This window comes from Macaca mulatta, chromosome 7 (genome assembly GCF_049350105.2).
Source record: "Macaca mulatta isolate MMU2019108-1 chromosome 7, T2T-MMU8v2.0, whole genome shotgun sequence".
In the NCBI taxonomy this organism is placed as follows: Eukaryota; Metazoa; Chordata; class Mammalia; order Primates; family Cercopithecidae; genus Macaca; species Macaca mulatta.
In genome coordinates this window covers 35,876,537-35,902,608 of record NC_133412.1, presented here as the reverse complement: position 1 = coordinate 35,902,608, position 26,072 = coordinate 35,876,537, and the positions used below count along the sequence as shown (strand labels likewise).

At 41.5% G+C, this 26,072-nt stretch overlaps 1 protein-coding gene across 3 annotated transcripts in view; it reads right to left on the bottom strand.

Moving 5' to 3' along the window:
* Window positions 1-21,433: 21,433 nt before the first annotated feature.
* Window positions 21,434-26,072, bottom strand: part of LIPC (lipase C, hepatic type) — a 176,666-nt gene continuing 172,027 nt past the window's right edge. For all 3 annotated transcript variants that reach the window (XM_077939485.1, XM_001095252.4, XM_077939484.1), the window contains one exon: window positions 21,434-21,590. In XM_077939485.1, coding sequence (XP_077795611.1) covers window positions 21,479-21,590 — 112 coding nt within the window. In that variant the 3' untranslated portion in view covers window positions 21,434-21,478. The remainder of the gene's footprint in view (window positions 21,591-26,072) is intronic.

Below are 26,072 nucleotides of genomic sequence, written 5' to 3'. Positions count from 1 at the left end.
ATCTTTAAAAAGATATCCTGTGGTTGTTTGTTCTCAGTGTAAAAAAATGAGAATAATTTGATAGAGTGTAGGTTGTCTTATATAAAAAGTGCTTCCATTTGCATGAATTTTAGAAAAATCACTTTGGAAAAATGAAGGCTATGTGGTTATAGTGAACACATTAAGCAATTTTATTCTTTATTTAAAATGAATATTTTATTATTTTCTTCCCTTGCCCTTTGGGTATGGGAGTTAGCCTTAGTATTTCTAAATACAACAGGCCAGTTTTTATAAATTAAGGTGTTGATATATTCTTAATTATTTAGTTTTGTGATTGTGGTTAGTTTTCATTTTTCTTAAGCACCTACTAGTAGCATCTGTAATTAAGTGAACTGACCTATTAACGGTTTTCCTCTTTCTCCTCTTTTCCTCCTCCTCGAAATATATCAGAGCACGTTTGGAATTCTTTGGCTCTTACGGTGTGCATTTGCTGATATGCATTGACCAGTTACCTTACTCACGGGGTAGATACTTCTTATGCACTTGATTGTGCCAGGGCCTTGGCTAGATGATAAGAATATAGTAGTGAACTTAACAGTGTCCCTGCCCTGGTGAAGCTTATGGTCTTGTAGGTGAGACAGATACCAGATAATCATGTGAATAAATGTACAATTCCAGCTGTGCTACATGCCGAGGGGGAGGTTTTTGGTGATCCAAGAGCTGATAATGCAGAGATAGGACTGAGAAAGGAGGGTGGGACGTTGTCACAGCTGATAATGCAGAGATAGGACTGAGAAAGGAGGGTGGGACGTTGTCACAGCTGATAATGCAGAGATAGGACTGAGAAAGGAGGGTGGGACGTCAGGAAGGTCAGAGAATTCCTTGTGAAAGTGATGCTTGAGTCAAAATCTGATGGATGAAGAGAGTTTAAATAGATTACATCGAATTTTTAATAATGTCGATTGGTGACATACTGGGCAATGATAGCTGATTTTTCTTTGGGGAAAGGTATATCAGCTAGTCATTCAGATTCCTTTATTTTTTAATGATTTTTCATTTTTTTGCTTTGCATTGTATTCATTTGCTGAAGAGCTGGCTTGTACTTTGGCAGATGTCATACTTGGTTATTCTCCTTAGGATACTGGCCTAACAGTCTGGGAGTTGTCAAAGGCACTTCGCTTTTCAGACCTGGGCCTCTGTATCATGACTATCGTAAATTTAGAATTAAGACACCTCCTCGCCTCCTACCAGGATGAATGAGGTGTCCCTGTGATCTGCTGCTGCCTGGAATTCTCTACATCTTTCTCTCATAGCACACACCATATTACAATATAATCCTGCCTCATCTAAGCCCAACTTTTGAGAGAATCATTTACACTCAGTGGCTGCTTCAGCTCCCATTCACTTGTCAGCCTGCTGCAGTTTTTCACAGCCCCCAAAGGACTGCAGTCCATGCCTTCAGGGAGCTCAGACTCTAGCGGAAGGAAAAAAACCAGCAGGTACAGTACAGAGGGGTTTGTGTTGGAAACTCTACAAGCACAGGATGCCTGGTAGCTCAGAGGAAGTGCATGTCGAGCATGGTAGGTAGGTAGTGGGTAGAGCCAAGATGACTTCCCGGAGGAGAAAAGCTGGAGCTGAATTTTGGAGTTACGGTAAAAGTTTGCTGTAACTAGTTCAAGTTGCTGTGGCAAGCTTTTAGAAATGATGTAACCATGGGGCAGTTGACCGTCGCCGTGTTCCTTGCTATTTTCATGACTCTGGTTGTGCTTTTCCTTTTCCCTGGGTTGCCCTTGTCCATCTTGATTCCTCTGCAGGACTGGGCTTTATTAATCTCTACTTCCTTGAGCTCGGCTATAGTGGGTTTTCAATAAACATTTGTTTTGTTGTGTGCTTTGTAAATAGGCAATGAAGCTGATTTCACAAGATAGGCACAAAAGTTAGTTTCATTAAAACACATTACCAACAGCTGTATTTCTAACTTTTAACATAACTCATTCTAAATCCTGTGACAGCACAACCTCCTTCCCTCATCCCTGGAGATAAATTTTCTTTCAAAATCTAATATGCACTGTATAGAATATAAAACATACCCACCATGTTTTGCACAAATGGAAAAGGCGTAACTTAGCTTTGGGGCATGTAAGTAGCAACTCCTGATAGAAGAAAAAATGTATTCAGAAAGCTCAAATTATAAATAAAATGGGAGGCCCTAGATTTGTGTTTGTGGATGACTGTTTTCTTTAGCTAAATCATTGATGTAGTGTTTATTTGACTATTTCATAATGAAAGGTGGAAGTTAAAAGTTTTGAAGATATTTTCCTGCAGTAAACTTCCAGATTAACCTTTTCCAGTTTTTCACAGAATTCTAGTTTTTTTTTTTTTAAATAACAAATAGATTTTTAGAAAACATTAAGAAAAAAACAGGAGGTATAAATTCCAGGATCAAATGGAAATGCTGAGTTACACGGGTTTTTATTTTGTTTCATTGATTGATTTTTTTAAAAATGAGGTACTTCGTAGAGCCTCTAATATGCTAGCACTGATTGTGATCTGTAAAGGCATTTTATAGTATGCAGTGCTCCCAAACTAGTAGACTCTTCTTGCTCTTTTCTCCCCTAAAGAGTCTGAGTCATGCAGAACACGCTGGGTGTTAACTGCTTAGATAGCTGGTACTGTAGTGTTCCCTGACAGGGACAGGTTCTCCTTACCTAAGGAATTCTCACCGGGCTTAGACATCCACATCTGTTATGACACTTGGCACTGACAGTGGGGTTGCAGAGATTCTCAGGCTGGTTAGCCTACTCCCTCACCCTTACAAGCAACTCTGCTCTCTGTGGCACTCATCAGAATTGCTTGGCACAGTGGTCTCCAACTTTTTTTTTTTTTTTTTGAGATAGGTTTTCTGTAGACCAGGCTGGAGTGCAGTGGCACCATCATGGCCCACTGGAGCCTCCACCCTCTGGGCTCAAGCAAACCTCCCATAGTTGGGATTACAGGCACATGCCACCACGCCCAGCTAAAATTAAAAAAATTTGTAGAAACGGTGGTCTTGCTATTTTGCCCAGGCTGATCTCAAACTCCTGGCCTCAAGCGGTCCTCCCACCTCCCAAAGGGCGTGAACCATCGCATCCAGCTGGTCTCCAAGTTTTTTGATCTTGTATCTTATACTTAAAAACTTGAGTACACACTCCTAATATGGAAACATTTATAAATAATATGTGTTATTGCACTATGATTATGTTTTAAAGTATGCCACAATTTTAAGGGATAAGATAAAAATTAATGGAAATCATAGTATTTCTTCCCACATTCCAGTAGGCATTTTGCACTCCCTAGTGTGTACACAATCCACTTTGTAAGCCTCTGGCTTTTGAGATAGAATCTACTTACAAGCCAACTAGCTGTCACGCTCCCTGTGTTCCTGGGTTAAGTTTGCTTTCCAGTGAAACACTCTGCAGCCACTGAAGAATGCAGGCCACCTGCAGGTATTTGCTTCTAAAGAATTCCAAGAAGTACTAAGTGGAAGAAGCAAGTATTAATATATATGTATGGTCTGATTTCATGTGTGAAATTTTTTTACATTTGTAAAAATGTATAATTTATTCAGAGAAAATCTCTAGATTGATACATTAAAAGCTGTTAAGTTATTTCTGAGCACTGGGATTAAGGGCCTTGGGAGAGTAAGAAGATCTTTATTTTTTACTTTATACCCTTCTGCACTGCTTGAATTTTTAATGAACGAGATTCTTTTTATAATAAGTAATTTTTAAAATCACTAAGTATATTACGATATCAACTATGTTACAATGCATTGCCAATGTTGATTGTTGAAGTTGGGTGATGGGCATGTTGGGTTTCATTATATTCTTCTCTACTTTTATGTGTATTTGAATATTTCCATAATAAAAATTTTAAATAAAAAATGCATTGCAAAAGAGTCTAGAAATACACTATATAGTTAACAGTGGTTATCTTAAGGGTGGGAGGATAGAAGGAGGGTTGAATAGAACTTCAGATACCTTCTACCTCAAACGTGTTATAATGGGAAAACCACTGATACACACACACACACACACACACACACACACACAGTAGAGCCACCAGTACAAAGAGTTTCATATGTAGGAGGGAGTAGAAAAAAATTATTTGATTTCCTAGATAAATGTTAGTTCCTAGAGGAATCTACAAAATAAATGTGCAAGTCGAGTGTTTAATATGTAAGGCTTGGCTGTTCCATATTAAAAAAATTTTTTTTTTGAGACGAAGTCTCACTCTGTTGCCCAAGCTGGAGTGCAGTGGCATGATCTTGGCTCACTGCAACCTCCACCTCCTGAGTTCAACCGATTCTCCTGCCTCAGCCTCCCAAGTAGCTGGGACTACAGGCCTGCACCACCATGCCCGGCTAATTTTTGTATTTTTAGTAGAGACGAGGTTTCACTATGTTGGCCAGGCTGGTCTTGAACACCTGACCTTGTGATCCGCCCACCTCGGCCTCCCAAGGTGCTGGGATTACAGGCTTGAGCCACTGTGCCCGGCCCCATATTAAGATCTTAAGGCTTGTTTTATAAAAAGGATTTTTGGCCTTGTTATATAATCAAACAAAGGTGAAACTCCACGGCATCACCACATGCGTCTGCACAGTCTCAGCGGCAGCAGGGAGGGCACAGCTAGTGGTCTGCCTGAATAATTTGCACTTTTATCTGGTTACCAAGCTCCATAACATGAAAAGAGAGTGTCTTGAAGTACAGTACCTAATTATAGCTCTCACATGGGGTCCAACAGAGTTAATATGTAAAGGATGTTTTCTATTGCTGACTACAATGGTAGGCTGCATTCATGGACACATAGCATCTATAAAGAGGGAAATGATGGTCCGTTAGCTGTGTGACCTTGTAAAAGCTAAGCTCTAGGTACTTCATCTGTGAAACAAGGATAATAGTATTAGCCACCTCAGGGCACTGTGATGTGGATTAAAGGAGAATGTATGTAAGGCGCCTTGCATATGGTGAACACTCACCATATGTCAACTATTCTTGTTTTCATGTGAAAAACTGCTTACTGAACTGGAACATTTAGCTTGCAAGCAGGTGTCCCCTATTTTATGTGTCTTATCCTCAGACAGACATGTGGTTAGGGATCCTTGGTCTATGGTTAATCTCATTACCCTTGCCAAAGTTTAGGAATGGTCATGTCACCTAACTTTGGCTAGTAAGATAAGAGGAGCTGTCTCCTGCATGATGTCTACTGTTCATTCTCTGGATGTTACCGTGTCTGAGTGTGCTGCCTGCAGTTGCAGTGGGCAACTTGCTAACAGCCTGAGGATGAAGCCAACATCAAGGATGGTGGAGCAGAGAGAAGGAAAAACACTGCGTCTTCATGACATTACCCAAGCAGCCCAGCCAGCTCTTCATGAGGCCCACTCTACCTTGGAACTTCCTTTTGTGTGAGATTTAAAAACAAAACAAAACCAACCAAACAACCCTCATTGTTTAAGCCAGTTTGAGTTAGCTTCCAAAGACATCATGATTGATTGAACCTGCACCAGACAGGATTTGAGGTAGAGGTGGTGCATTTATTCAGTGATATTTATTGAGCACTTTGGAATGCAAAAATAGAGACATCAAGAAGTTCCGAGACTTGAGGAACTGGGGGTTCTCGAATGATAGCAGCTTGAACTCTTTTTCTACTAGCAGTTTAACCCATCTGCCTCTCCTGAGAAAAGCAGCTGCTGGGGCTTGCAGAGGGCAGATAAGGCCTGGGATGTGAATGAGGCTTCTGGCCACAGCAGAAGCCTGTCAGAGAGCTGGGGCAAGACTGTCTTCCTGCCTGGGAACCATATCAGAGAACCCTTGGGAGGGGATCCAGGGGAAGGTCCTCGTGAGTGTATGGGCCTCCCTGCTTCTTGAGGAGCTGGCCAGATGGGTTGAGTTGCCTTCACTGCTATGAAGGTGTCTGAGAGAGGTGAGGAGACTAGAAAGGGGGCAGAGATGCTTCCTCCAAGTCCCTTGCCAGAGGACTGGCAACCCATATGCTGCTAAGCTTGAGCCTGGGAGACTGATACTGCTGTTCCTTCTATCGGGCTGAGAATGCTGTCTCTTAAGCTACCTCAGTATCTGGAACAGAGCCCCAGTGAACAAACCAAGGAAAAGAAGATTCCTAATGGTGTCCAGTAGCGAGGACAATTAACAAGCAGAACCCTCAGTATAGAAATAGCTGCTGGCATAGATAACTTGAACCAAAGAATAAGAAAGGGAGATATAAGTGCAACACAATAAAACTGATTTTCTGGAACCAAAAATGTTCCAGATTTTGAACCAGAGTTTTCAAGAGATAAATTGAAGGAGAAAGTGGTCGCTGTTGATGTCTGAATTAGTGTCAGAGAAAGATACATCTGAAAGTATAGAGCAAGATTACAAAGTAAAAATCCAGAATGGAGGTGAAGGATGTAACAGAAGAGAGATGTGACCAAAAATATCTAAAAGGTTTCTGAGATGAAGAGAGAGACTTGCCTCTCAGAGTTCCAGGAGCTGGGCGTGGCCATGCCTACAATCCCAGCATTCAGGGAGACAAAAATGGGAGGATAACTTGAGGCCAGGAGTTTGAGACCAGCCTGGGTAACAAAGTGAGATCCTGTCTCTGAAAAAAACAAAAACAACAACATAAAAGAGTTCCAGGAAGGAATGATCATCGGAAGACATGTTTCTAGGCATATTATATCTCTGAGCTACAAGAATAGAGAAAAATCTTAAAAGTTTCTACAGGGAAGAACAAGTTACTCCTAAAGAAGAAGGAGTCATCCTGGCAATGGACTGCTTACTTACAACACTGGAAGCAACAGTATGGAAAATGGCCAACCACTGAGGGAAAAGGACTATGTGGAAATTAACCTAGGCAGACCTGCAGTTCGGCTCTCCAGTACCTTCAGTTCACTCTTAAAAATGTGTCCAAGAATATGTTACCAGTTCCTTTTACTTGGTGATAAAATAAACTGTCAAAGTCTCCAGCAGAGTTGGGAAGGACCAGAAGAATATAAAATCTTAGAATAATAGTAAAGGGGATCATCACCCAAATCAAAATGTATTACCAGCTCCTGGATACTAAAGTCCAGAGAAGCTCATCCCTCTGAATGTTACCGGGTCCTCCACTCTGTAAAAGTCTATTCTTTCCCTGAGTTGATCACATCACCATCTGCCTTGACGACTCTTCTAAAAACAGTCTGGTGCTAAAAATAATAAGTGAATCTCAGCAAATCTGGGCATCGGAGGTGGGTGGGAAGGAGGGAAATGTTCCAAAGTTCTCATCTGGGTAGTAGCTGTGCAACTGGTAGGGGAAGTGAAAGTATTCTAAAGTTTGGAATGGGTAGTGGAAGCAGTGGACAAACAGTATTTGGTGGGAGAAGTATGTGTCTGGTTTTATATAATGGTAAAGAAATATGTATCTGATTATAAGCAACAGGAAAGGGAAAGTAGCTGGAAGTAGAATGAAAATCTACAAGAGAAGTCATATCAACAAGATGGAAAAGGGAACTATCAATTTGATCAATCTGCAAAAATAAGACTAGGTAAAAGGAGAAAATAGTAAAGTAAGGCAATAAATAAATAAGATAGTAAGAGTCCAATCATTTCACTAAATGTAAATGGAATAGATTTTCTTATTAGAAGTCAGAGACACTTAAGTTGAGTTAAAAATATCAATAAGCCAGCTATACTCTATCTAGAAGAAAAATATCTAAAATTTTTAAAGAAACAAAGTACAAAGAAAAGTTGAAAATAAAGAGATGAACAAAGATACCAAGAAAATATAGTGAAAAAGAAAATAGGATTAGCAAAATTAATTGTCAGACAAGGAGGAATTAAAGATTAGAGCTCTAAAGGAGGAATGTTATCTAACAATATAAGGCACATTTTGTGAAGCAGAATTAACATTAGTAAACTTATGTGTACCAAACAATGTAAATACAAACATAATTAGATCAAAATGGAGATTTTAAAACACTTTTAAGAATCATATCTAATATACGAAAAATAAGGCTATATTAGAATAATATAATCAACATACTTAGCTTAATAGATATATAATCTTAAATTTCTCAAGTAAAACATAGAACATTTTCACATATCCAACAGAATGTTATAAAAATTGACTATGTACTTGATCACAAAGAAAGGCTTAGCAAATATAGAAATGACAGATTTTTGTAGCAACATTCAATGAAACTAGAAATAAATAATTTAAAAGTGATCAGAATAGCCTATTTATAAATTGAAGAATACTTCCTAGGTAATCTTTGGAGCAAAGAGCAATATAAAGCTAATACTAAAAAAGTACAGTGAAAAGAATGCTTTATATTAATATCTGTCTATTACAGCCTTACATGTTATTATCGTTAAAGAAGAATGACTAAAAATAAAAGTACTAGTTGCTTTTCTATGGAACAAGTTCTATGGAAAGAACAAAATAAAGCAAAAGAAAACATGAAGAGGGAATTAATATAAACAGAACTGGGACTATGGAGAGGCAAGCGAGATGCCTAGGGCACAAACTTTAAGAAAACAAGGTTGTGCAAGTGCCAGCCCTGGCACCCAGGCGCCCCACTCCTTAGGAAGCACTCGATTTCACAGACACATTAAGGGAGCGGCTGGCACTTGTACAGTATCGCTTCCTTGAATTGTGTGACCTATGTGCCTTGCTTCTGTCACCCTAGTTCTGGCTGACTGGAAAAGTAAAAGCTTCTCTCCTGGGAAGAAAAAAGCATTTTCTTCTTTTTCTTCTTCCTCTTCTCCCTCCTCTTCCTCCTCCTCCTACTTTTTCTTGCTTCCCCTTCCTTCCTTCCCCTTCTTTCTTCTTTCTTCATTCCTTCCTCCTTCCTCTCTCTCTTTTCTTCCTCCTCCTCTTCTTTTTTTTTTAAATTAACAAAACTCATAAAAACCTAGATGTAATTTATACTTATTATTGTGATCTTTGAATTTTACTACTTTTATCACAGCCTAGAAGATAGTGGAGTCAAAAGAGGTCTTACAAAAATAACTTTACTGTTACCCACTAAATGTTTGTTTTAGAAATTCATTTTTTAAAAAGTGCTTTAGACCTCTTACCTTGTTTCATATTCCTAAATCAATTGGCCTATTTTATGGGCCCACACATGTCATTGTATGTCATTATTGAAAAACATAAATAGTAATAAGACTATCTGTACATCTTATTTCGTTTCGAATGTCAGGGTAGGCCGGGTGCGGTGGCTCATGCCTGTAATCCCAGTACTTTGGGAGGCTGAAGTGGAAGGATCACTTGAGATCAGGAGTTTGAGACCAGCCTGGGCAACATGGCAAAACTCGGTCTCTACTGAAAATACAAAAATTAGGCCAGGTGCAGTGGCTCACGCCTCTAATCCTAGCACTTTGGGAGGCCGAGGCTGGTGGATCACTTGAGGTCAGGAGTTTGAGACCAGCCTGACCAACGTGGAGAAACCCCATCTCTACTAAAAATACAAAATTAGCCGAGCGTGGTGGCGCATACCTATAATCCCAGCTACTTGGGAGGCTGAGGCAGGAGAATCTCTTGAACCCGGGAGGCAGAGTTTGCAGTGAGCTGAGATCGCGCCAGGCACTCCAGCCTGGGAAACAAGACCGAAACTCCATCTCAAAAAGAAAAAAAGAATATACAAAAATTAGCCAGGTGTGGTGATGTGCACCTGTAGTCCCAGCTACTGGGGAGGCTGAGGCAAGATAACTGCTTGAACCTAGGCAGAGGTTGCAGTGTGCCAAGATTGTGTCATTGCAATCCAGCCTGGGTGACAGAGCTAGACTCCAAGAAAAAAGAAGCATAAAAAGAATGTCAGGGTATAAGGTAGAAAATAGACAAACGTGGGTTATTTGGTGATCATCAACCAGTCAAGGAATGAACCTACCAATTACCCAAGAATTGAACAAACTTGAAGTTATTCTAAATGTGCTTTCTAAACGGATACCATTTAAATATACTCTTAAGGAGATTATTGCTAGAAATTAGGAGGATTATTATCATTCTCCAACATAGTTTCTCTCGACAGTTAACGTTGAACTATTTAGCTTTTGAGTTTTTTTCCTTTTGTGGATTATATCGAGATTTAAGGTTGGATAGAGCATTACGTAGCATTTCTGTAGTTTATCTTGTTTTCTGTGATAAATGTGTCCATTGCTTCAACTACACTAGGAAGAATTATTAGAATTTCAGAGTTTGCTTTTGGATTTTTGTCTGTGCTTTAAGGTTATGTCTTCATTTAATCATTATTGTGCTCTTATATAACTTTGTGTCTCTCTTGCTTGAAGATATTTCACAAAAATAATTTTAATAAATGTTATATGCAAAAGGCAAGTAAAAGCTGAAAATCTAAGAATATTACATGCAAAAGCACAAGGACCAGATGGTTTCACAGCTGAGTTTTAAAAAGATTTTTTAAAAAAAGATCATCACAATATTATCTAAACTATTCAAGGCCATAGATAAAAGCTGTAGAATATCAAAAGCATGAAATGATAGACCCCCTAAAAAAGGTGTGGATCAATTTCATTTATGAGGCTGGGCGAGGTGGCTCATGCTTGTAATCAGCACTCTGGGAAGCAGAGGTGGGCGGATCACTTGAGGCCAGGAGTTCGAGACCAGCATGGCCAACATGGCAAAACCCCATCTCTACTAAAAATACAAAAATTAGCTGGGTGTTGTGACCAGTGCCTGTAATGCCAGCTACTCGGGAGGTTGAGGCAAGAGAATCGCTTGAAGCCAGGAGGCAGAGGTTGCAGTGAGCTAAGATTGTGCCACAGTACTCCAGCCTGGGTGACAGAGCAGGACTCTCCAAAAACAAAAATTTCACTTACGAAAATAAAGGCAAAATTCTAAATAAAATCAAGGAAAGTCCAGCAAAGTTACGGAAAAAAAAAAAAAAAATACATGGTAAGCAAGGAAGGTTTACTCCATGAATGCAAATGTGGGCTGGGCGCGGTGGCTCACGCCTGTAATCCCAGCACTTTGGGAGGCCACGGTGGGCAGATCACGAGGTCAAGAGATCGAGACCATCCTGGCCAACATGGTGAAACCCAGTCTCTACTAAAAATACAAAAATTAGCCAGGTATGGTGGTGGGTACCTGTACTCCTACCTGCTCGGGAGGCTGAGGCAGGAGAATCGCTTGAACCTGGGAGGGCAGAGGTTTCAGTGAACAGAGATCGTGCCACTGCACTCCAGCCTGGACAGCAGAGCAAGACGCTATCTCAAAAAAAAAAAAAAAAAAAAGAATGCAAATGTGACTCAATATTAGGAAGTCTATCAACATAATGTAATCTATGAATAAAGAAGGAAGAGGCCAGGCATAGTGGCTCATAGCTGTAATCCCAGCACTTTGGGAGGCTGACACAGGTGGATCACTTGAGGTCAACTTGGGTTGCCAGTAAGGTGAAAAAAAAAATGAAATAATATAAACTGTGGTTGTTGGTGATGAAGTGGTTGTACAATGTAAAATTCTACTATAAAACAGAACAAATAGAATTAATATCATTAATTTGATAAGGTGGAGAAATATAGAATAAATAACCAAAAGCTGTTCTTTATGCTAGTAATAAGCCCCATGAGATAGAAATGGAATGGAATGAAGGGTTCCATCACACTCTTGACAAAAAGCTAAAATACTTAGGGGGAAAAAATATGAACTTTTATTGAAGGATATGAAACAAGATCCAAACAAATGAAAAACATACAATGTCTCTCTGGATGAGAAGATCTCACATAGTAAAAATGTTGGCTCTCTTTGTACTAATTTCTATATTTCACGTGCCTCCCAATTAGTATATTTACAGAGATTTTAGGGAAATTACTGTAAAGTCCATATGAAAGACTAGATGCTTGAAATCAATTAAGTGTGATGAGAATAGAAATAAAGAGAAACAGAAATAAAGAGATCAATGTGGCAAAATAGAGAATTAAGAAATAGTTCACATGTACTTTAAATTTATGATACAAGTGGGATCTCAATTCAGCATGAAAAAGTTTAATAAATAAAGTTGGCTCCACTTGTATCCACATAGAAGAAAATTAAGTCGTCATTCCATCTCACACTATATACAAAAATAAATTTCAGATGGATTAAGGCTTTTAAGGGACAAAACCAAAAATCTCAGAAGAAAATATTTATTTTCAACAATTTGCATTTCAACGGTGACTTTAAGTCAGAAATTCCATACAATAGAAATGTTAGATTTTTTTTTGACCTCAAAGAAATTACTGTACAGCAAAGAATACTATAACTAAAATCAAGGCTGGGTGTGGTGGCTCATGCCTGTAATCCCAGCACTTTGGGTAGCCTAGGTGGGCGGATCACTTAAGGACAGGAATTTGAGACCAGCCTGAGCAACATGGTGAAACCCCGTCTCTACCAAAAATACAAACATTAGCCATAAGTGGTGGCGCATGCCTGTAATCCCAGCTACTCGGAAGGCTGAGGCAGGAGAATCACCCTGAACCTGGGAGGTAGGTTTCAGTGAGCTGAGATCATGCCATTGCACTCCAGCTTGGGAGATGGAGCAAGACTCTGTTTCAATAAAATAATAAAATAAAATAAAATAACCCAGAGCTAAAATCAACAGAGGAATTAACTTAGAAAGTTATTTGCAAAGAAGCTGAAAGATAAAAGGTTACTATATGTCATAAAACATGTAGTTCTTACAAGCTGGCAAGAAACAGAAGCATTCTAAAAGAAAGTGGGATTTGAACAATTAATTCACAGTAAAGCAAATTCAGTAAACCTATGGAAAGATTCTCAAACTCAGCAGTAGGCAGGGAAATGTAAAGTCACAATGAAGTCACCACTTGCACCCATCAGACTAGCAAAAACTAAAATGAACAATAAATATTTCTGCCTTGGAAAGAGGTAGGGAGTGGGGAATAGGTGTTCATACACTGCTGGTGGAACCGCAAATTGTGATAATGTTTTAGGAAAGCAATATGGCAACATCCATTCAATTTAAAAATATATATCATTTGGCTTAAAAAATTCTACTACTATCCCAGCCCTTTGGGAGGCCGAGGCAGGCGGATCACCTGAGGTCAGGAGTTCGAGACCAGCCTGACTAACATGGTGAAACCCCGTCTCTACTAAAAATACAAAAAAAAAAATTAGCCAGGTGCGGTGGTGGCGCCTGTAGTCCCAGCTATTCGGGAGGCTAAGGCAGGAGAATTGCTTGAACCCAGAAGGTGGAGGTTGCAGTGAGCAGAGATCATGCCTCTGCACTGCAGCCTGGACAACAAGAGCGAGACTCCGTCTCAAAAAAAAAAAATTTTATACTACTAGAAATATTTCCCACAAATGGGTATATAAGAATGCATGTATAAGGATGTTAAATGAAGCATTTTCCAAAAAGGCAAAAAGCTGGAGAAAAGTAAAGGCACATCAGTATGAGACTGACAATAAATTAAGGTTATCTCCACAATGGGGAATATTATGCAATCATCAAAAATAGTGAGGCTGGGCACTGTGGCTCACACCTGTAACCCAAGCATTTTGTTTGAGGTCAGGAGTCTGAGGTTGCAGGGAGCTGTGATAGGGCCCCTGAACTCCAGTCTGGACAACAGAGTGGAGTTCTAAAAAATTAAGAAAAAATTAAAAAATAGTAAGATCCATATCAATTGACCCAGAAATATTTCAGGTCATATTGTTGAGTAAGGAAATCAATTTGCTGAAAAGAATGTTTGTGAAACACTAACAAGTCCCTTCTCTTTGGGAATGTGTGTATATGTTAGTGTATGTAACTATAGAAACATTTCAGAGTTACACTCCTAGTTATGAACATGGGTCGGGGACAGGGCATTGACCCAAGTAAAAAGAGTAGGAAAAAGATTGCACTAACCCCTCCAGCATGTGTAATTCTATTTATCTAAAAAACATTGTATTATAGCACACAGAATTAGAAAAAAGATCCGTATCTTTTGACATGTAGGGATACTAATAAGTCACTAAGAAAAAAAAAGAAAAGCAAAACCAGAAACAAAAACCAAGTTGAGCAAGTTGCAGAGTATTGTGTATGTGTATATATATACACATACACATACATACATACTATGGTTCCATTTTGGTGAAAACAACAAGCAAACAAAAGCCTTGAGTGTGGATAAATGCTTGTATGTGTTTGAAAGAATAACATCGTCAGGCTGTTACCAGTCTTCACTTCGGGTCGCTGGGGTGGGGAAGAAGGTGGGTGCAGGGAGATGGATGACCAGTTTTCTCTTTATATACCTTTGCATTGTGGCACATGCTGCTTTTATACTCTTATAAAATATATTTAAAATGAGAAACATAAAATAACCACATAGCAAAACCTAAAAATACATTACAGCTTTTGCCGTCAAGGGGCTCACAGTCTCCTGCAGACCGTCTTCAGATAGCTGACCTGTTTGATTTGCTCTCTATGGCTTCCAGGGAAGAAAGCGAGGGAAGAAAGCGAGGGGAGAAGTTACGGCAAGGTAGGGGAAGCTCTTTCCCTGGTGGTGCTGGACCACGCCTGCGATATTCTTTTGAGAGGAAGGTGTTGGCCTCCATCAGTGTTGCCCCACTTTTCTGAAGAGATGAATTAGCCCAGGTACTTGTTGAAAAGAACAATCTTTAGGATCTGTCCTTGACTTGCTGAATTCAAATCTCCAGGGGAGGAGTCTGGGAAGCTTTATTTTTTAGTGCCCAGGTGATTCATATCATCAGGGAAAGTTGGGAAACACCGGTCTACATTGATGCTGCTCAGCGTGGCCGGGGGACCAGCTGCAAGGGCATCGCCTGAGAGTTTGTTAGGAATGCCTGCTCTCAGGCTCTGCCCCAGACCTACAGTGTCAGAAATGCCAATGAAGAAGGTGCCTGTGCACAGAATGAGTTGAGAGGTATGTTGTAGATGACCCTTATGGTTATTCTCTAATTCTATCTTATTTGGTAGGAAGATAGCTCCAAGACCCTAGAAAATTCTTTTTGTGATACACCTGTTTGGAAAGTAAAAAGGTAATCAAGGAATACAAAGGGATTTTGATGAACTGACTGAGGCAGAAACTGAGTTAACATAAGTGGAGGCCAGCAGAGCCAAGAGATGAGGGAGGGAGGGAGTCAACCGCTACGCCAACTTGGCTTTGTTTCTAAGCTGAATGAGGAAGCAGAGAACTCTATCTTGGACAGGTATGGTAGTCGAAGCTTCTGATTTAATCAAGAGACAAAAAATACAGATAAGAAGAGATAACTGTCACTTATTAACTCAACAAGCATTTACGGGATGCCAACTCTCTGCCAGGTGATGGGCTGCGCACTGGGAATAATGCAGTGAACCAGAGCCTCTCCCTGACTTCACCAAGCTTCAAGGCCAGTAGGGGAGAAAGGCCATAAAGAAACCGTTTCACAGATCAGGCTTAGGGCTAGAGAAAAGGTAGTGAAGCACTTGCCTTGGGTGCAAAAATGTAAGGGGACTCCAAAAACTCAGTTATCAACATAATTTTTAATGCAAAATTTTTAAAAATGGAAATGAATGCAAAAATCTATGATACATAAAACATAAAAATTTTGCTGTCATGGTGGTTCACATCTGTAATCCCAGTGACTTGGGAAGCTGAGGCAGGAAGATTGCTTGTGTCCAGGAGGTCGAGGCTGCAGTGAGCTCTGATTGGGCCACTGCACTCCAGCCTGGGTGACAGCAAGATCAGGCTGGGTGCAGTGGCTCACTCCTGTAATCCCAGCACTTTGGGAAGCTAAGGAGGGTGGATTGCTTGAACCCAGGAGTTCAAGACTAGCCTGGGCAACCCTTGTCTTTACAGAAAATACAAAAATTTTCTGGGTGTGGTGGCATGCACCTGTAGTCCTAGCTACTTGGGAGGCTAAGGTGGGAGGATCCCTTGAGCTCAGGAGGTTGAGGCTGCAGTGAGCTGTGATCATGTTACTGCACTCCAGTCTGGGTAGCAGAGTGAGACCCTATCTCAAAAATAAATATATAAATAAAGACAGGTTCACTATTACTGATTTTTCCTTTTGCCTCAGCCTCCAATATGGCTCTGCATGGCATGGCCACAAATCATTTCACAAGGAGAATAAAAAAACATTGACTATGGATGGCAGGGGGAGCTGCTTGAAGCTTGGGTAGGATGAGATAATTGTTAAATGATCCCCGAAGCAGTAACACCTAACTTGGAGCTGCAAGTGTGCAACGCAGGAGAAGTTGGAGTGTACGCAACAGAATGGGGCAAGGAGAGAGCTTTGTGCTTTTGAAGGAACCAAGGTGGCCAGTGTTGTCTAGACCTGTGGTTCTCAAACTTAGTGCCTATTAGAATCACCTGGGGAGCATTCAACAGCCTCAGTCTCTGGGCCCTGCCCCAGTCCAATTAAGTCAAAAATCTCTAGGTGTGGGGCTGAGGCACGGCTAGTTTTTAAAGCTCCTCAGGCATTTCTAAAGTGCACGCTAAGCCTGGGCAACATAGTGAGACCCCTGTCTCTACAATACATTTAGAAATTAGACGGATGTGGCAGTGTGCACCTGTAGTCCCAGCTACTCAGGAGGATGAGGTGGGAGAGTTGTTTGAGCCACAGGAGGTCAAGGCTGCAATGACTGTGATTGCACCACTGCATTCCAGCCTGGGTGACAGAGTGAGACTTTGTCTCCAATAAATATATAAATAAATAAAAATAAAAAATAAAGTGCAGGCTGGGTGGAGTCTCTGTGGGTGGAGCTGGACAATGGCCTAGTAAGTGACAGAGAATAATGGGAGGCAAGACTGGGGAGAAAACTAGGGGCTTCATTGGGGGCCTTGAAGGCCAGGGTAATTATTTTGGATTTTTTCCAAAAAATGTGGGACGTCATTGGGAAGGTTTTATGCAGGAAAATGATATAACTTTTTTTTTTTTTTTTTTTTTTTAAGGTCACTCTGGTCGCTGTGCGGGAAGGGATTGAGAGGGAGGAGGGGGTCTGGGGGGTGAGTTGGGAAGTTGTTGCAAACGTCTGGGTAAGTGATAGTTCGGCTTGCGCTGGGTTGATGGCAGTAGAGGTGGGGGGATATAGACACGCTTAAGAAATAAGCGTAGAATTCGTGGGATATGGTGATTGTTGGATTGTGAGGGGCCAAAGGGAAGGACACATAATAGATGACTGCCCAGAGTCCAGCACCAGCAACTGGGTGAGGTAATGACATTCAAGGAGATAGACAACAGAGAGAATGGGGACGAGCAGGTTCCAGGGGCAAGAAACATCATGCATTCATTTTTGGACGCAGGGAGAGATGACACAGGGGGAACTGTTGAATGGACAATTGCATAATATATGGAAATATGGGTCTGGAGAGAAGGTCCAGGCTGGAGTTCTACAGTGAGAACAGTTGGCCTATGTGTTTGGTCAGAAATAAAGCCATAGGAGTGGGTGAGATTGCCTATAAAGAGAGAACCATGCCAGCAGAGAAGGAGGCCTGGGATCCCCTGGAATGGCTGAGTGGAGGACAGGGAGCAGCGTGGAGGCTGGGAGGAGGCTGGGAGGTTCGAGGGGAATCAGCGGGGCACAAATAACTAAGGGCCAAGTGGATGGTGGAGAGCATCGCTTATGTGACTGCCAGGCACTCAGAAGAGAGAAAGATCTCCGTGGTCTGGCTGGGCTAGGAGGCAACTGGTGAAAATAACTGGGCCTGAGTAGATAAATAGGACTAAGTTAGGCAGAGCAATTGCAGAGGAGAAAAGAAAAGGAGGAAGGGATAAGAGAAGGGAAGGCATGAGATGTGTTGGGAGCCATTAATCATGTGCAGATCATTGGGATTCAAGTAGAAGTATGTATTATAAGAAAAGTTCAGCCAGTAAATGATCCCTTTTGGGATTGATTTTCTTCAGTCTTCGTCTTGCTTGTCTATTTCCCATCCTGCTCTGACTTTCCTCTAGTCCAGCCTCTGTGGGAGTGCAAACACAGCACTGAGCAGCTTTACCCCTTGCTCTGCCGCCCCACAGATATGTACTGCAATCCAAGCTTTTGTGGTATTTGCTGCCGACATGACTCAAGGTGAACATTGAGGACAGGGAGCTTTGCGATGCAGCGGAGTGCGTTCGTTTTAATGTTGAATGGAGTGCTTGTTTCCTTCTCTCTGACTTGCTCACCTCGAAGAGCCCAGCTGCAGTGTAATCGACATTCCATTTCTTTCCCAGTGCTCTCTTACAAGCAGAAGCACAAATTAGCTTTTGCCTAAAAGGCAAGATGCTAGTGTTATCTTTCCTGAGTGGGCTCATAAATGCAGATTCTATGGAGAGAGGTGTGTATAATCAGTTCACGAGCCAGCATTTTGCATGTGCAACGAACAGATGTGGCTGCATTATTCAGTTTCCCAATTTGACTTCCCTACTCGAATATACTTAAGAAAATGTGATGTCGATGAACACATCCCTCCAAGTGAAAATTATCCACTGACAACAGAATTGGCAACCAGATTTGGACACGCCAAGAGGAGTTTCAAATGTTCCAGTTACCCACTTGTCACGTTGGATGCTTGTTGAATTCTCTGCCCAAAATGTTACCATGTATTGTGGCACTTCAAGTTTTCTTACTAAAGATGAAATAATTTCTAATTATATTGCTTGTGAAACTATATTACTTTTGAAACATATCGCACTATAGTAGAAACATGTTTGTTTAACTCTGCCCTTTATTTTCCCTGTTTTTATTTTCACATTGTGAAAGGTGGCATTCATACTAAAAAGTGCATGAAATGTAGATATATAGAACGGTTAAATCAGTGAACGTGTAAGTGCCCACCACGTGGAGTAAGAAGTAGACTGTTGCTGGCACCTGGAACTCCAGGGTGCCCTTCCTCTTTCCTGGGATTATCACAGCCTTGCTTTTGTGATAATGATTTTATTGTTTTGTTTCCTTTTGTTTTTTTTTTTTTTTTTTTTTTTTACGGGGCCTCACTCTATTGCCCAGGCTGGAGTGCAGTGTCGTGATCTCAGATCACTGCAACCTCCGCCTCCCAGGTTCAAGGGATTCTCATGCCTCAGCTTCCCAAGTAACTGGGATTACAGGTGTGCACCACCACGCCCAGCTAATTTTTGTATTTTTAGTAGAGACAGCGTTTCACCATGTTGGCCAGGCTGGTCTCGAACCCCTGACCTCAAGTGATCTGCCTGCCTCAGCCTCCCAAAGTGCTGGGATTACAGGTGCTTATCCATCCCTAGCAATATAGGTGGGTTTTGTTTGTATCATACTATACCATGTTTTGTGTCTTTGTGCAAATGCAAAATGCATGAGTGCTTCCTTAAATGTTGCTCCCTAGATGCCTCGCTGCCTCACGCTGGCCCCCGCCCTGTTCTTTTGTGTGTGTAGCTTTGGCTCATCTTTCTTACGGCAACAGTCCATTAGCAAGACTATACCCCAGTTCATTTCTGCATTGTACTGGCAGACATTTGGGCTGTTTCTGGTTGTGGTGATTTCAAGGCTCACATACATGTCTTCTGGAATACATATGCATGGACTCTGTCGCATATATAGCAAAGAGTGTTTCCCTGTTGTTTTTCAAAAGTGGTATTTTAAATTCCTTCTGGATCATTAATGATAAAACCTGGCAATCCAATGCAAGCATTTTATTGTAAACCTTAGTCTTTTAGATATAATGGGAAATGTTGTTCATTTTAGTATCTATCCATTTTAGACACACGCTCACACACATTCCCTAAAAGTGGGGTCAAATACTTTTGCAGGTAAGATTAGCATTCAGGACAGAATGCTTCATTTGGAAACACTGACCAGCTGTTCTTCCTATCCCACCACCCCATACGTTTTAGATTTCTGGGTCTTTCAAAGGGAAATAAAAGTGAATCATGCAAGATAATTTTAAATTGATTAGTCAGAGGTAGACATCTTTCCAGGATTTTTGTTTTCATGAGCCCCAGTTTACCCTGCTTTGGTGAAGAGAATATGAATTATGGGCTGTATATAGCTGAGCCTAAGTGCATGTTAGGTTAGGTTGTTTAATGTGCGTAACATGTTCCTCCTCTCTGAATTATGTAAAACACAAATCTAACTGATTACCATATTTAGTGTCCATTGTCACCATGTGCTTTGTGATGGAATTTGCTGGTCAAACATTATTATTTCACTTATTGGACAGTTTGAAATTTGACATCTAACTCTCTCAGTCAGTTCCGGCTTCTATAGCAAATTGCCATAGACTGGATGGCTTAAACAAGAAACCTTTATTTCTCACAGTTCTGGAAGCTGAGAAGTCCAAGATAAAGGTGGCAGCAGATCTGGTAGTCCACTTCCAGGTGAGAGTCTACTGCCTGGCTTGCATAATTGCCTTCTCATATCTGCATATGGCAGAGAGTTCTGATCCTTTATCCCCTATAAGGGCACTAATCCACTTATGAGGGCTCCACCCTCATGACCTAATCACCTCCCAAAGGCCCCACCTCCAAACACCATCACATTGGGGATTAGATTTCAGCATATGAATTTTGGGGTGACTGAAACATTCAGTACATAGCAAATTCTTTGAGACTTTCTGGGTTTTTAAAATTAGCTTTTGTTGCAAGCATTAGTAAGATACAATAATTATATTTATTTAATTTGTAATTTCATAATTAAAATGACCAACTGTCCAGCTTTCACTGTTATCACTAGTAGTTTTAGTAGAATTCTTTTTTTTTTTTTTTGAGATGGAGTCTGGCTCTGTCGCCCAGGCTGGAGTGCAGTGGCACCATCTTGGCTCACTGCAAGCTCCGCCTCCCGGGTTCACGCCATTCTCCTGCCTCAGCCTCCCAAGTAGCTGGGACTACAGGCACTCGCCAACACACCCGGCTAATTCTTTTGTATTTTTAGTAGAGACGGGGTTTCACCGTGGTCTCAATCTCCTGACTTCATGATCCACCCGCCTTGGCCTCCCAAAGTGCTGGGATTACAGGCGTGAGCCACTGCGCCCGGCATTTTAGTAGAATTCTACTTGTAAGTGTTTGGTTCTGTGCAATCATTATATGATTTGTATAACTATTAGAATAATTTTAATTTTTTTCTTCTTCTATGAACTGTATTGTCTTAAAGGGTATGCATTTTGGTATACACAACTAGTGGTGATTAATTAGAATTTTGCTTTATTGAAGCACTAGTTACCTAATAAAAAGGATCTTTCTAGCATGGTTCAAAAACTGGTCAGAATAAACTAGCAAGGACATGAGGGAAACTTGACTTAATTATAAAAGACATTGTAAATTAGAACAACAGATCTAAACCGGCTCTTGCATTTGTACTTATTTGCATATATTAACATTTAACCAGAGATAAAATTGGGAAATTTTTGGTTGTACTAATACTGGAAAATAGTTATATCATTTTGAAAAGCTCAGTTTACGAGAGTGAAACATTACCCCCCTTAAATCTAAATTTTATTCAAGCTTTATGTGAGATTCTTTATGTAATTTTGGCTTCTAAATAAGGCAACCATTCCAGATAAGGAGTAAGATTCATTTATTCTTTCCACTGGGTCTTCAATAAATCTCATCTGATCTTTTGCTTTGATGTTTTAGACTTTATTTCACATTTCACGAAGATTTTTTCCTGGGTTGGGCGGAGTTGTAGATCATCTGTGTTTTCTGAACAAAATGTCATTCTGAATAGAAAACAGAAAGCAAACACAGCATTAAGTTTTAGGTGGAGCTTATTGAAGTGTTTCATCCTTTATCAAATTCCACTCAATTTGTGTAAAGCATGTGATGTCTTTTTAAAAATGAGATTCTTGGCCGGGTGCGGTGGCTCAAGCCTATAATCCCAGCACTTTGGGAGGCCGAGACGGGCGGATCACGAGGTCAGGAGATCGAGACCATCCTGGCTAACACGGTGAAACCCCGTCTCTACTAAAAAATACAAAAAACTAGCCGGGCGAGGTGGCGGGCGCCTGTAGTCCCAGCTACTCGGGAGGCTGAGGCAGGAGAATGGTCTAAACCCGGGAGGCGGAGCTTGCAGTGAGCTGAGATCCGGCCACTGTACCCCAGCCTGGGCGACAGAGCAAGACTCTGTCTCAAAAAAAAAAAAAAAAAAAAAAAAATGAGATTCTTATGTTCGCAAATATTTTTGTAACTTCAGAGAAAAACAAAACCCAAGTCAGTGACAGCAATCAGAATAAGACTTCCTGGGGTTCTACCCTGGGGTGATTTCAGTTCTGTAAGAAGGAAAGTCCTGGGGCAGCCCTCCTTTGTTCTCTGGTATGACAGCTCACCAAAGATTTGAGGGTGACTATTGTTTCCTTGACCATATTTGCCTTGACTTCAGGACAAACATTTCTAGTTCCTCAACCCTTCCTCCTAAGGCCGGCCTACCTCCCCAGCCTTCCCTCTGTGGGCAAGCTCCAGTTTGTCAGTGCTGTTCTTAAAGGTCCATGGCATGAGGTCACTGTCATCGGTTTCTGCCTGGCTCAGCCCTGTAAGCCCTGCCCCTTCCTCTTATTGGAGCTGACATTGTCCACTAAAGAGGACACCACCATGTGTTTTGGAAACAACAACTAGACTGCTTCGGCCATTGGCCTGGCCCGAGATACCATTTTGTGTTACTAATTCCAATTGCATCTGTTAAATATATATCTATAGGTATATCTGTAGAAAAATTCTAGTTTATTATTTCTTTTTTCTTTGAATTGCATCTAAGGTCAAGTCTTTACTAAACTGAACTTTTAAAATTTAAAAATACTATGAGTAATTTGTGATTGCATTCTTGAAAATTCAAATGGTAAAGGAATAAATGAAGCCAAATAGTAAAGAACCTCTTTGCCATCGGCCTTCACTAACATCACTCCCCTCTCTACATTTATGGTTTGGTTTATGCATTTCCAGACTTGTTCCTATGCATTTACACATATACTGAGTGGGATCATATTGTATATGTTTTCCTGCAATTTTTCCTTGGTACCAGAAAATGGCACTCAGAAACCTGCTCATATTAGTATGTAGAAGTCTATTTCACGATTTTTCATCTGTTGCATGACATTCCATTTTAAGGATGTACCACAATGCATTTTCCTACTGTTAGACATTAAGATTTTCTCAAGAATTTACTGTTTACTTATTATGTATACTATTTATTTAATAGTACTGCAACAGACATTCTGTACATATGTATTCATATATAGCCTTTGTGCATATTTTGATTATGTGCACAAATACTCCAGAAAGACCATAAGATACCTAGAAATAAAATTCTGGCTCAAAGTAGTATGCATATTTAAAATTGTGACAATGTACATTTCGTGAGACCAAGGACTCTGTCTGTTCACTATTTTTTTTTTTTTTTTGAGACGGACTCTTGCTCTGTCACCAGGCTGGAGTGCAGTGGCGTGATCTCAGCTCACCGCAGTCTCCGCCTCCCGGGTTCAAGCGATTCCTCTGCCTCAGCCTTCCAAGTAGCTGGGATTATAGGCATGCGCCACCACGCCCGGCTAATTTTTTGTATTTTAGTAAATGGGGTTTCACTATGTTGGCCAAGATGGTCTCGATCTCCTGACCTCGTGATCCATCTGCCTTGGGCTCCCAAAGGGCTGGGATTACAGGCGTGAGCCACCGCGCCCGGCCTGTCTGTTCACTATTATACATCTGGTGTCCACAACAGTGTCTGGCATAAGGTAGGTACTCACTAAACGTTAGTTGTTGAATGAAATTCCCCTACAAAATGCCTGTAATTTACACTCTCACTATTAGTGTATGAGAATGCCCGTTTCTCCACATCTTTACTAACTCTGGATGTTGTCTATTTTTGAATTCCTGCCAAACTAATGAGTAACCAGTGATAATTTCATTGATTTTTATTTTGCATTTATGTGAGTACTGTGGAAATTAAATGTCTTCTCATTAGTTTTAGCCAGTTATTATACTTGGTCTTGCTGTACGGCCAATAGTCTCTTCTTCCTCTTCACCATCTCCACAACCCTACTCATCCCTGGCTTTGTGCGTTTGGGGGAAGAAAACCCCCTTCCACTGAATTTCTTCCATGGAGGCACAGAGCAAGTTACCTAACCCACTCCTTTTCCCCCTTGCACTTAGCAGCGATATTAAGAGTGTAGAGTCTCATCTTTCCATCCCGATTCTGGGATCTGGGTCTGCAAAAGGCACTAAAAAATTGGTAGTTGTTATTAGTGTCATGAAATGTATATTATGATTCTCATTTATCACTAAACAACTGAGTCTTGAAGAGTGAAGTTATTGCTTGAGGCTACACAGATTGTGAGCGGTGAAGTTAAAATGTGAGTTTAGGACTGGCTGACACTGGAGTCCATCTGATCCTGCCAGCCATATTGCTTTGCCGGCTGCCTGTCTCCCTGGGAACACCTCTTGGCCTCCTCAAAGCGTGCTGCAGCACAGCCCCAAGTGTACCGGTCTGAACTTTCTTCTTACGCTTCCTGGGTTGTGTAATGCTGGACTCCCACTATTCAAAGTGTGGTCCGTGGACCCGCAGCAACAGCATCGCCTGGTCGCTTGTTAGAAATGCAGAACATCAGGTTCACCCCAGACTCACTAAAGCAGAACCTGCATTTTAACAGGATTCCCAGATGCTTTGTACGCTCGTGAAAGTTGGAGAAGCCCTAGGGTGGACCACACTGTTAGTAAAATTAATTCATCTTATTTTCCCGGTTAGGTCCTGGAGTTTATTTCTACCAAGAGCCACAACTCAGATTTTTTTTTTATGTGTGTTCTCCAATAGTACCTGGTACTGTGTAGACACAGAGGAGGCACTCACTCAATATTTACAACCTAAAAAAAATTATAGCTCCCATAACTGCCATGCCCTGACGCTTTTTTAGCAGTAACTCCTACAGCCCTAAGGATGGGTTTGATACATATATATGTTAATGTCCAGCACTGCAACTCTGCTAGATTAGACTGAGAAAATTCAGATTAATGGAACCAAAACTAATGGAAGAAAGAACTGTTGGAAACAGCACACCCTCAACAAATGGGTAATAAATCGAACAAATCCCAGTCAAATCTGGACTGGGACAATTTTGAGCACTGTCCCTAAGCTGTGTAACTTCTGTGAGCCTCAGGTTCCTAACCTGCACAGCCAATACTACCCATTTCAGGGTCACAGCGAAGATCACATGAGATGAATGCCATGGAGCACCTGGTTCAATGCCCACCATGTGTGGGAGCCCCGGAAGCGCCAGGCCCCTCCCTCTCCTCGTTTCTTCTTCCGTACCACATGGGTGTGCCCCAGTGGAGAGGGTAGTGTTGTCCTTTGGACAACCTTTCAGGTCGAGCCACATGGGATTGTCAGGGTGAGCAGCCACCAAAACTGAGGAATTACTCTCCAGCTAAGAGCACGTGGGCAGGGTCGGAGCTCAGAAGCAGCACTGCTCCAATGGGCCACAGAGTCATGTGAGAAGAGTTCAGGGCAGAAGAGGAACGAGCAGTTTAATCTTCCCAGATTGATCATATTGGGAGATCTGTTGGCAGGCGGCAGAGTATGCTCTTAGAAACTGCCAGGATTTTGCACCCTAGGGAGATAAAATCTCAGAGTGTGGTTGTGTAAGGGACTCGGGGGCAGACATCTGCCACAGGCTGGCTCCTGGCACTGAAACCCAGGGGGTGAGGGAAGAGGGTAGTTCAGAGGTTAGAAGCCTGCTGTTTTCCGCCTCTATGAAGACAAGCCAAAGAGAAACATGGCCTTTGCGACAAGGAAGGTGGGAGAGGAGAGACTGTGTCCTGAATAGAGAAGGGCGGAGAGAGGAGAGGGCCCAGGGATGCCTGGAATTCTGCCATGGAGAACCACGGATGACAGAAAAGCACAGTCGCTATGGCAGGATGTGCTGGTGGGCAGCCCTTTGCTCTGCTGTGAGGACTTCAGGAGCGCTGGAGGGTCCTTCCTTTTCTTTTGTTTTTTGAGATGGAGTCTCTCTCTGCAGTGCTGCGATCTCGGCTCACTGCGACCGCCACCTCCTGGGTTCAACCAATTCTCCTGCCTCAGTCCCCTGAGTAGCTGGGACTACCAGCGTGTGCCACCATGCCCAGCTAATTTTTGCATTTTTATAGAGACAGGGTTTCACCATGTTGGCCAGGCTGGTCTTGAACTCCTGACCTCAGGTGATCCACCCACCTAGGCCTCCCAA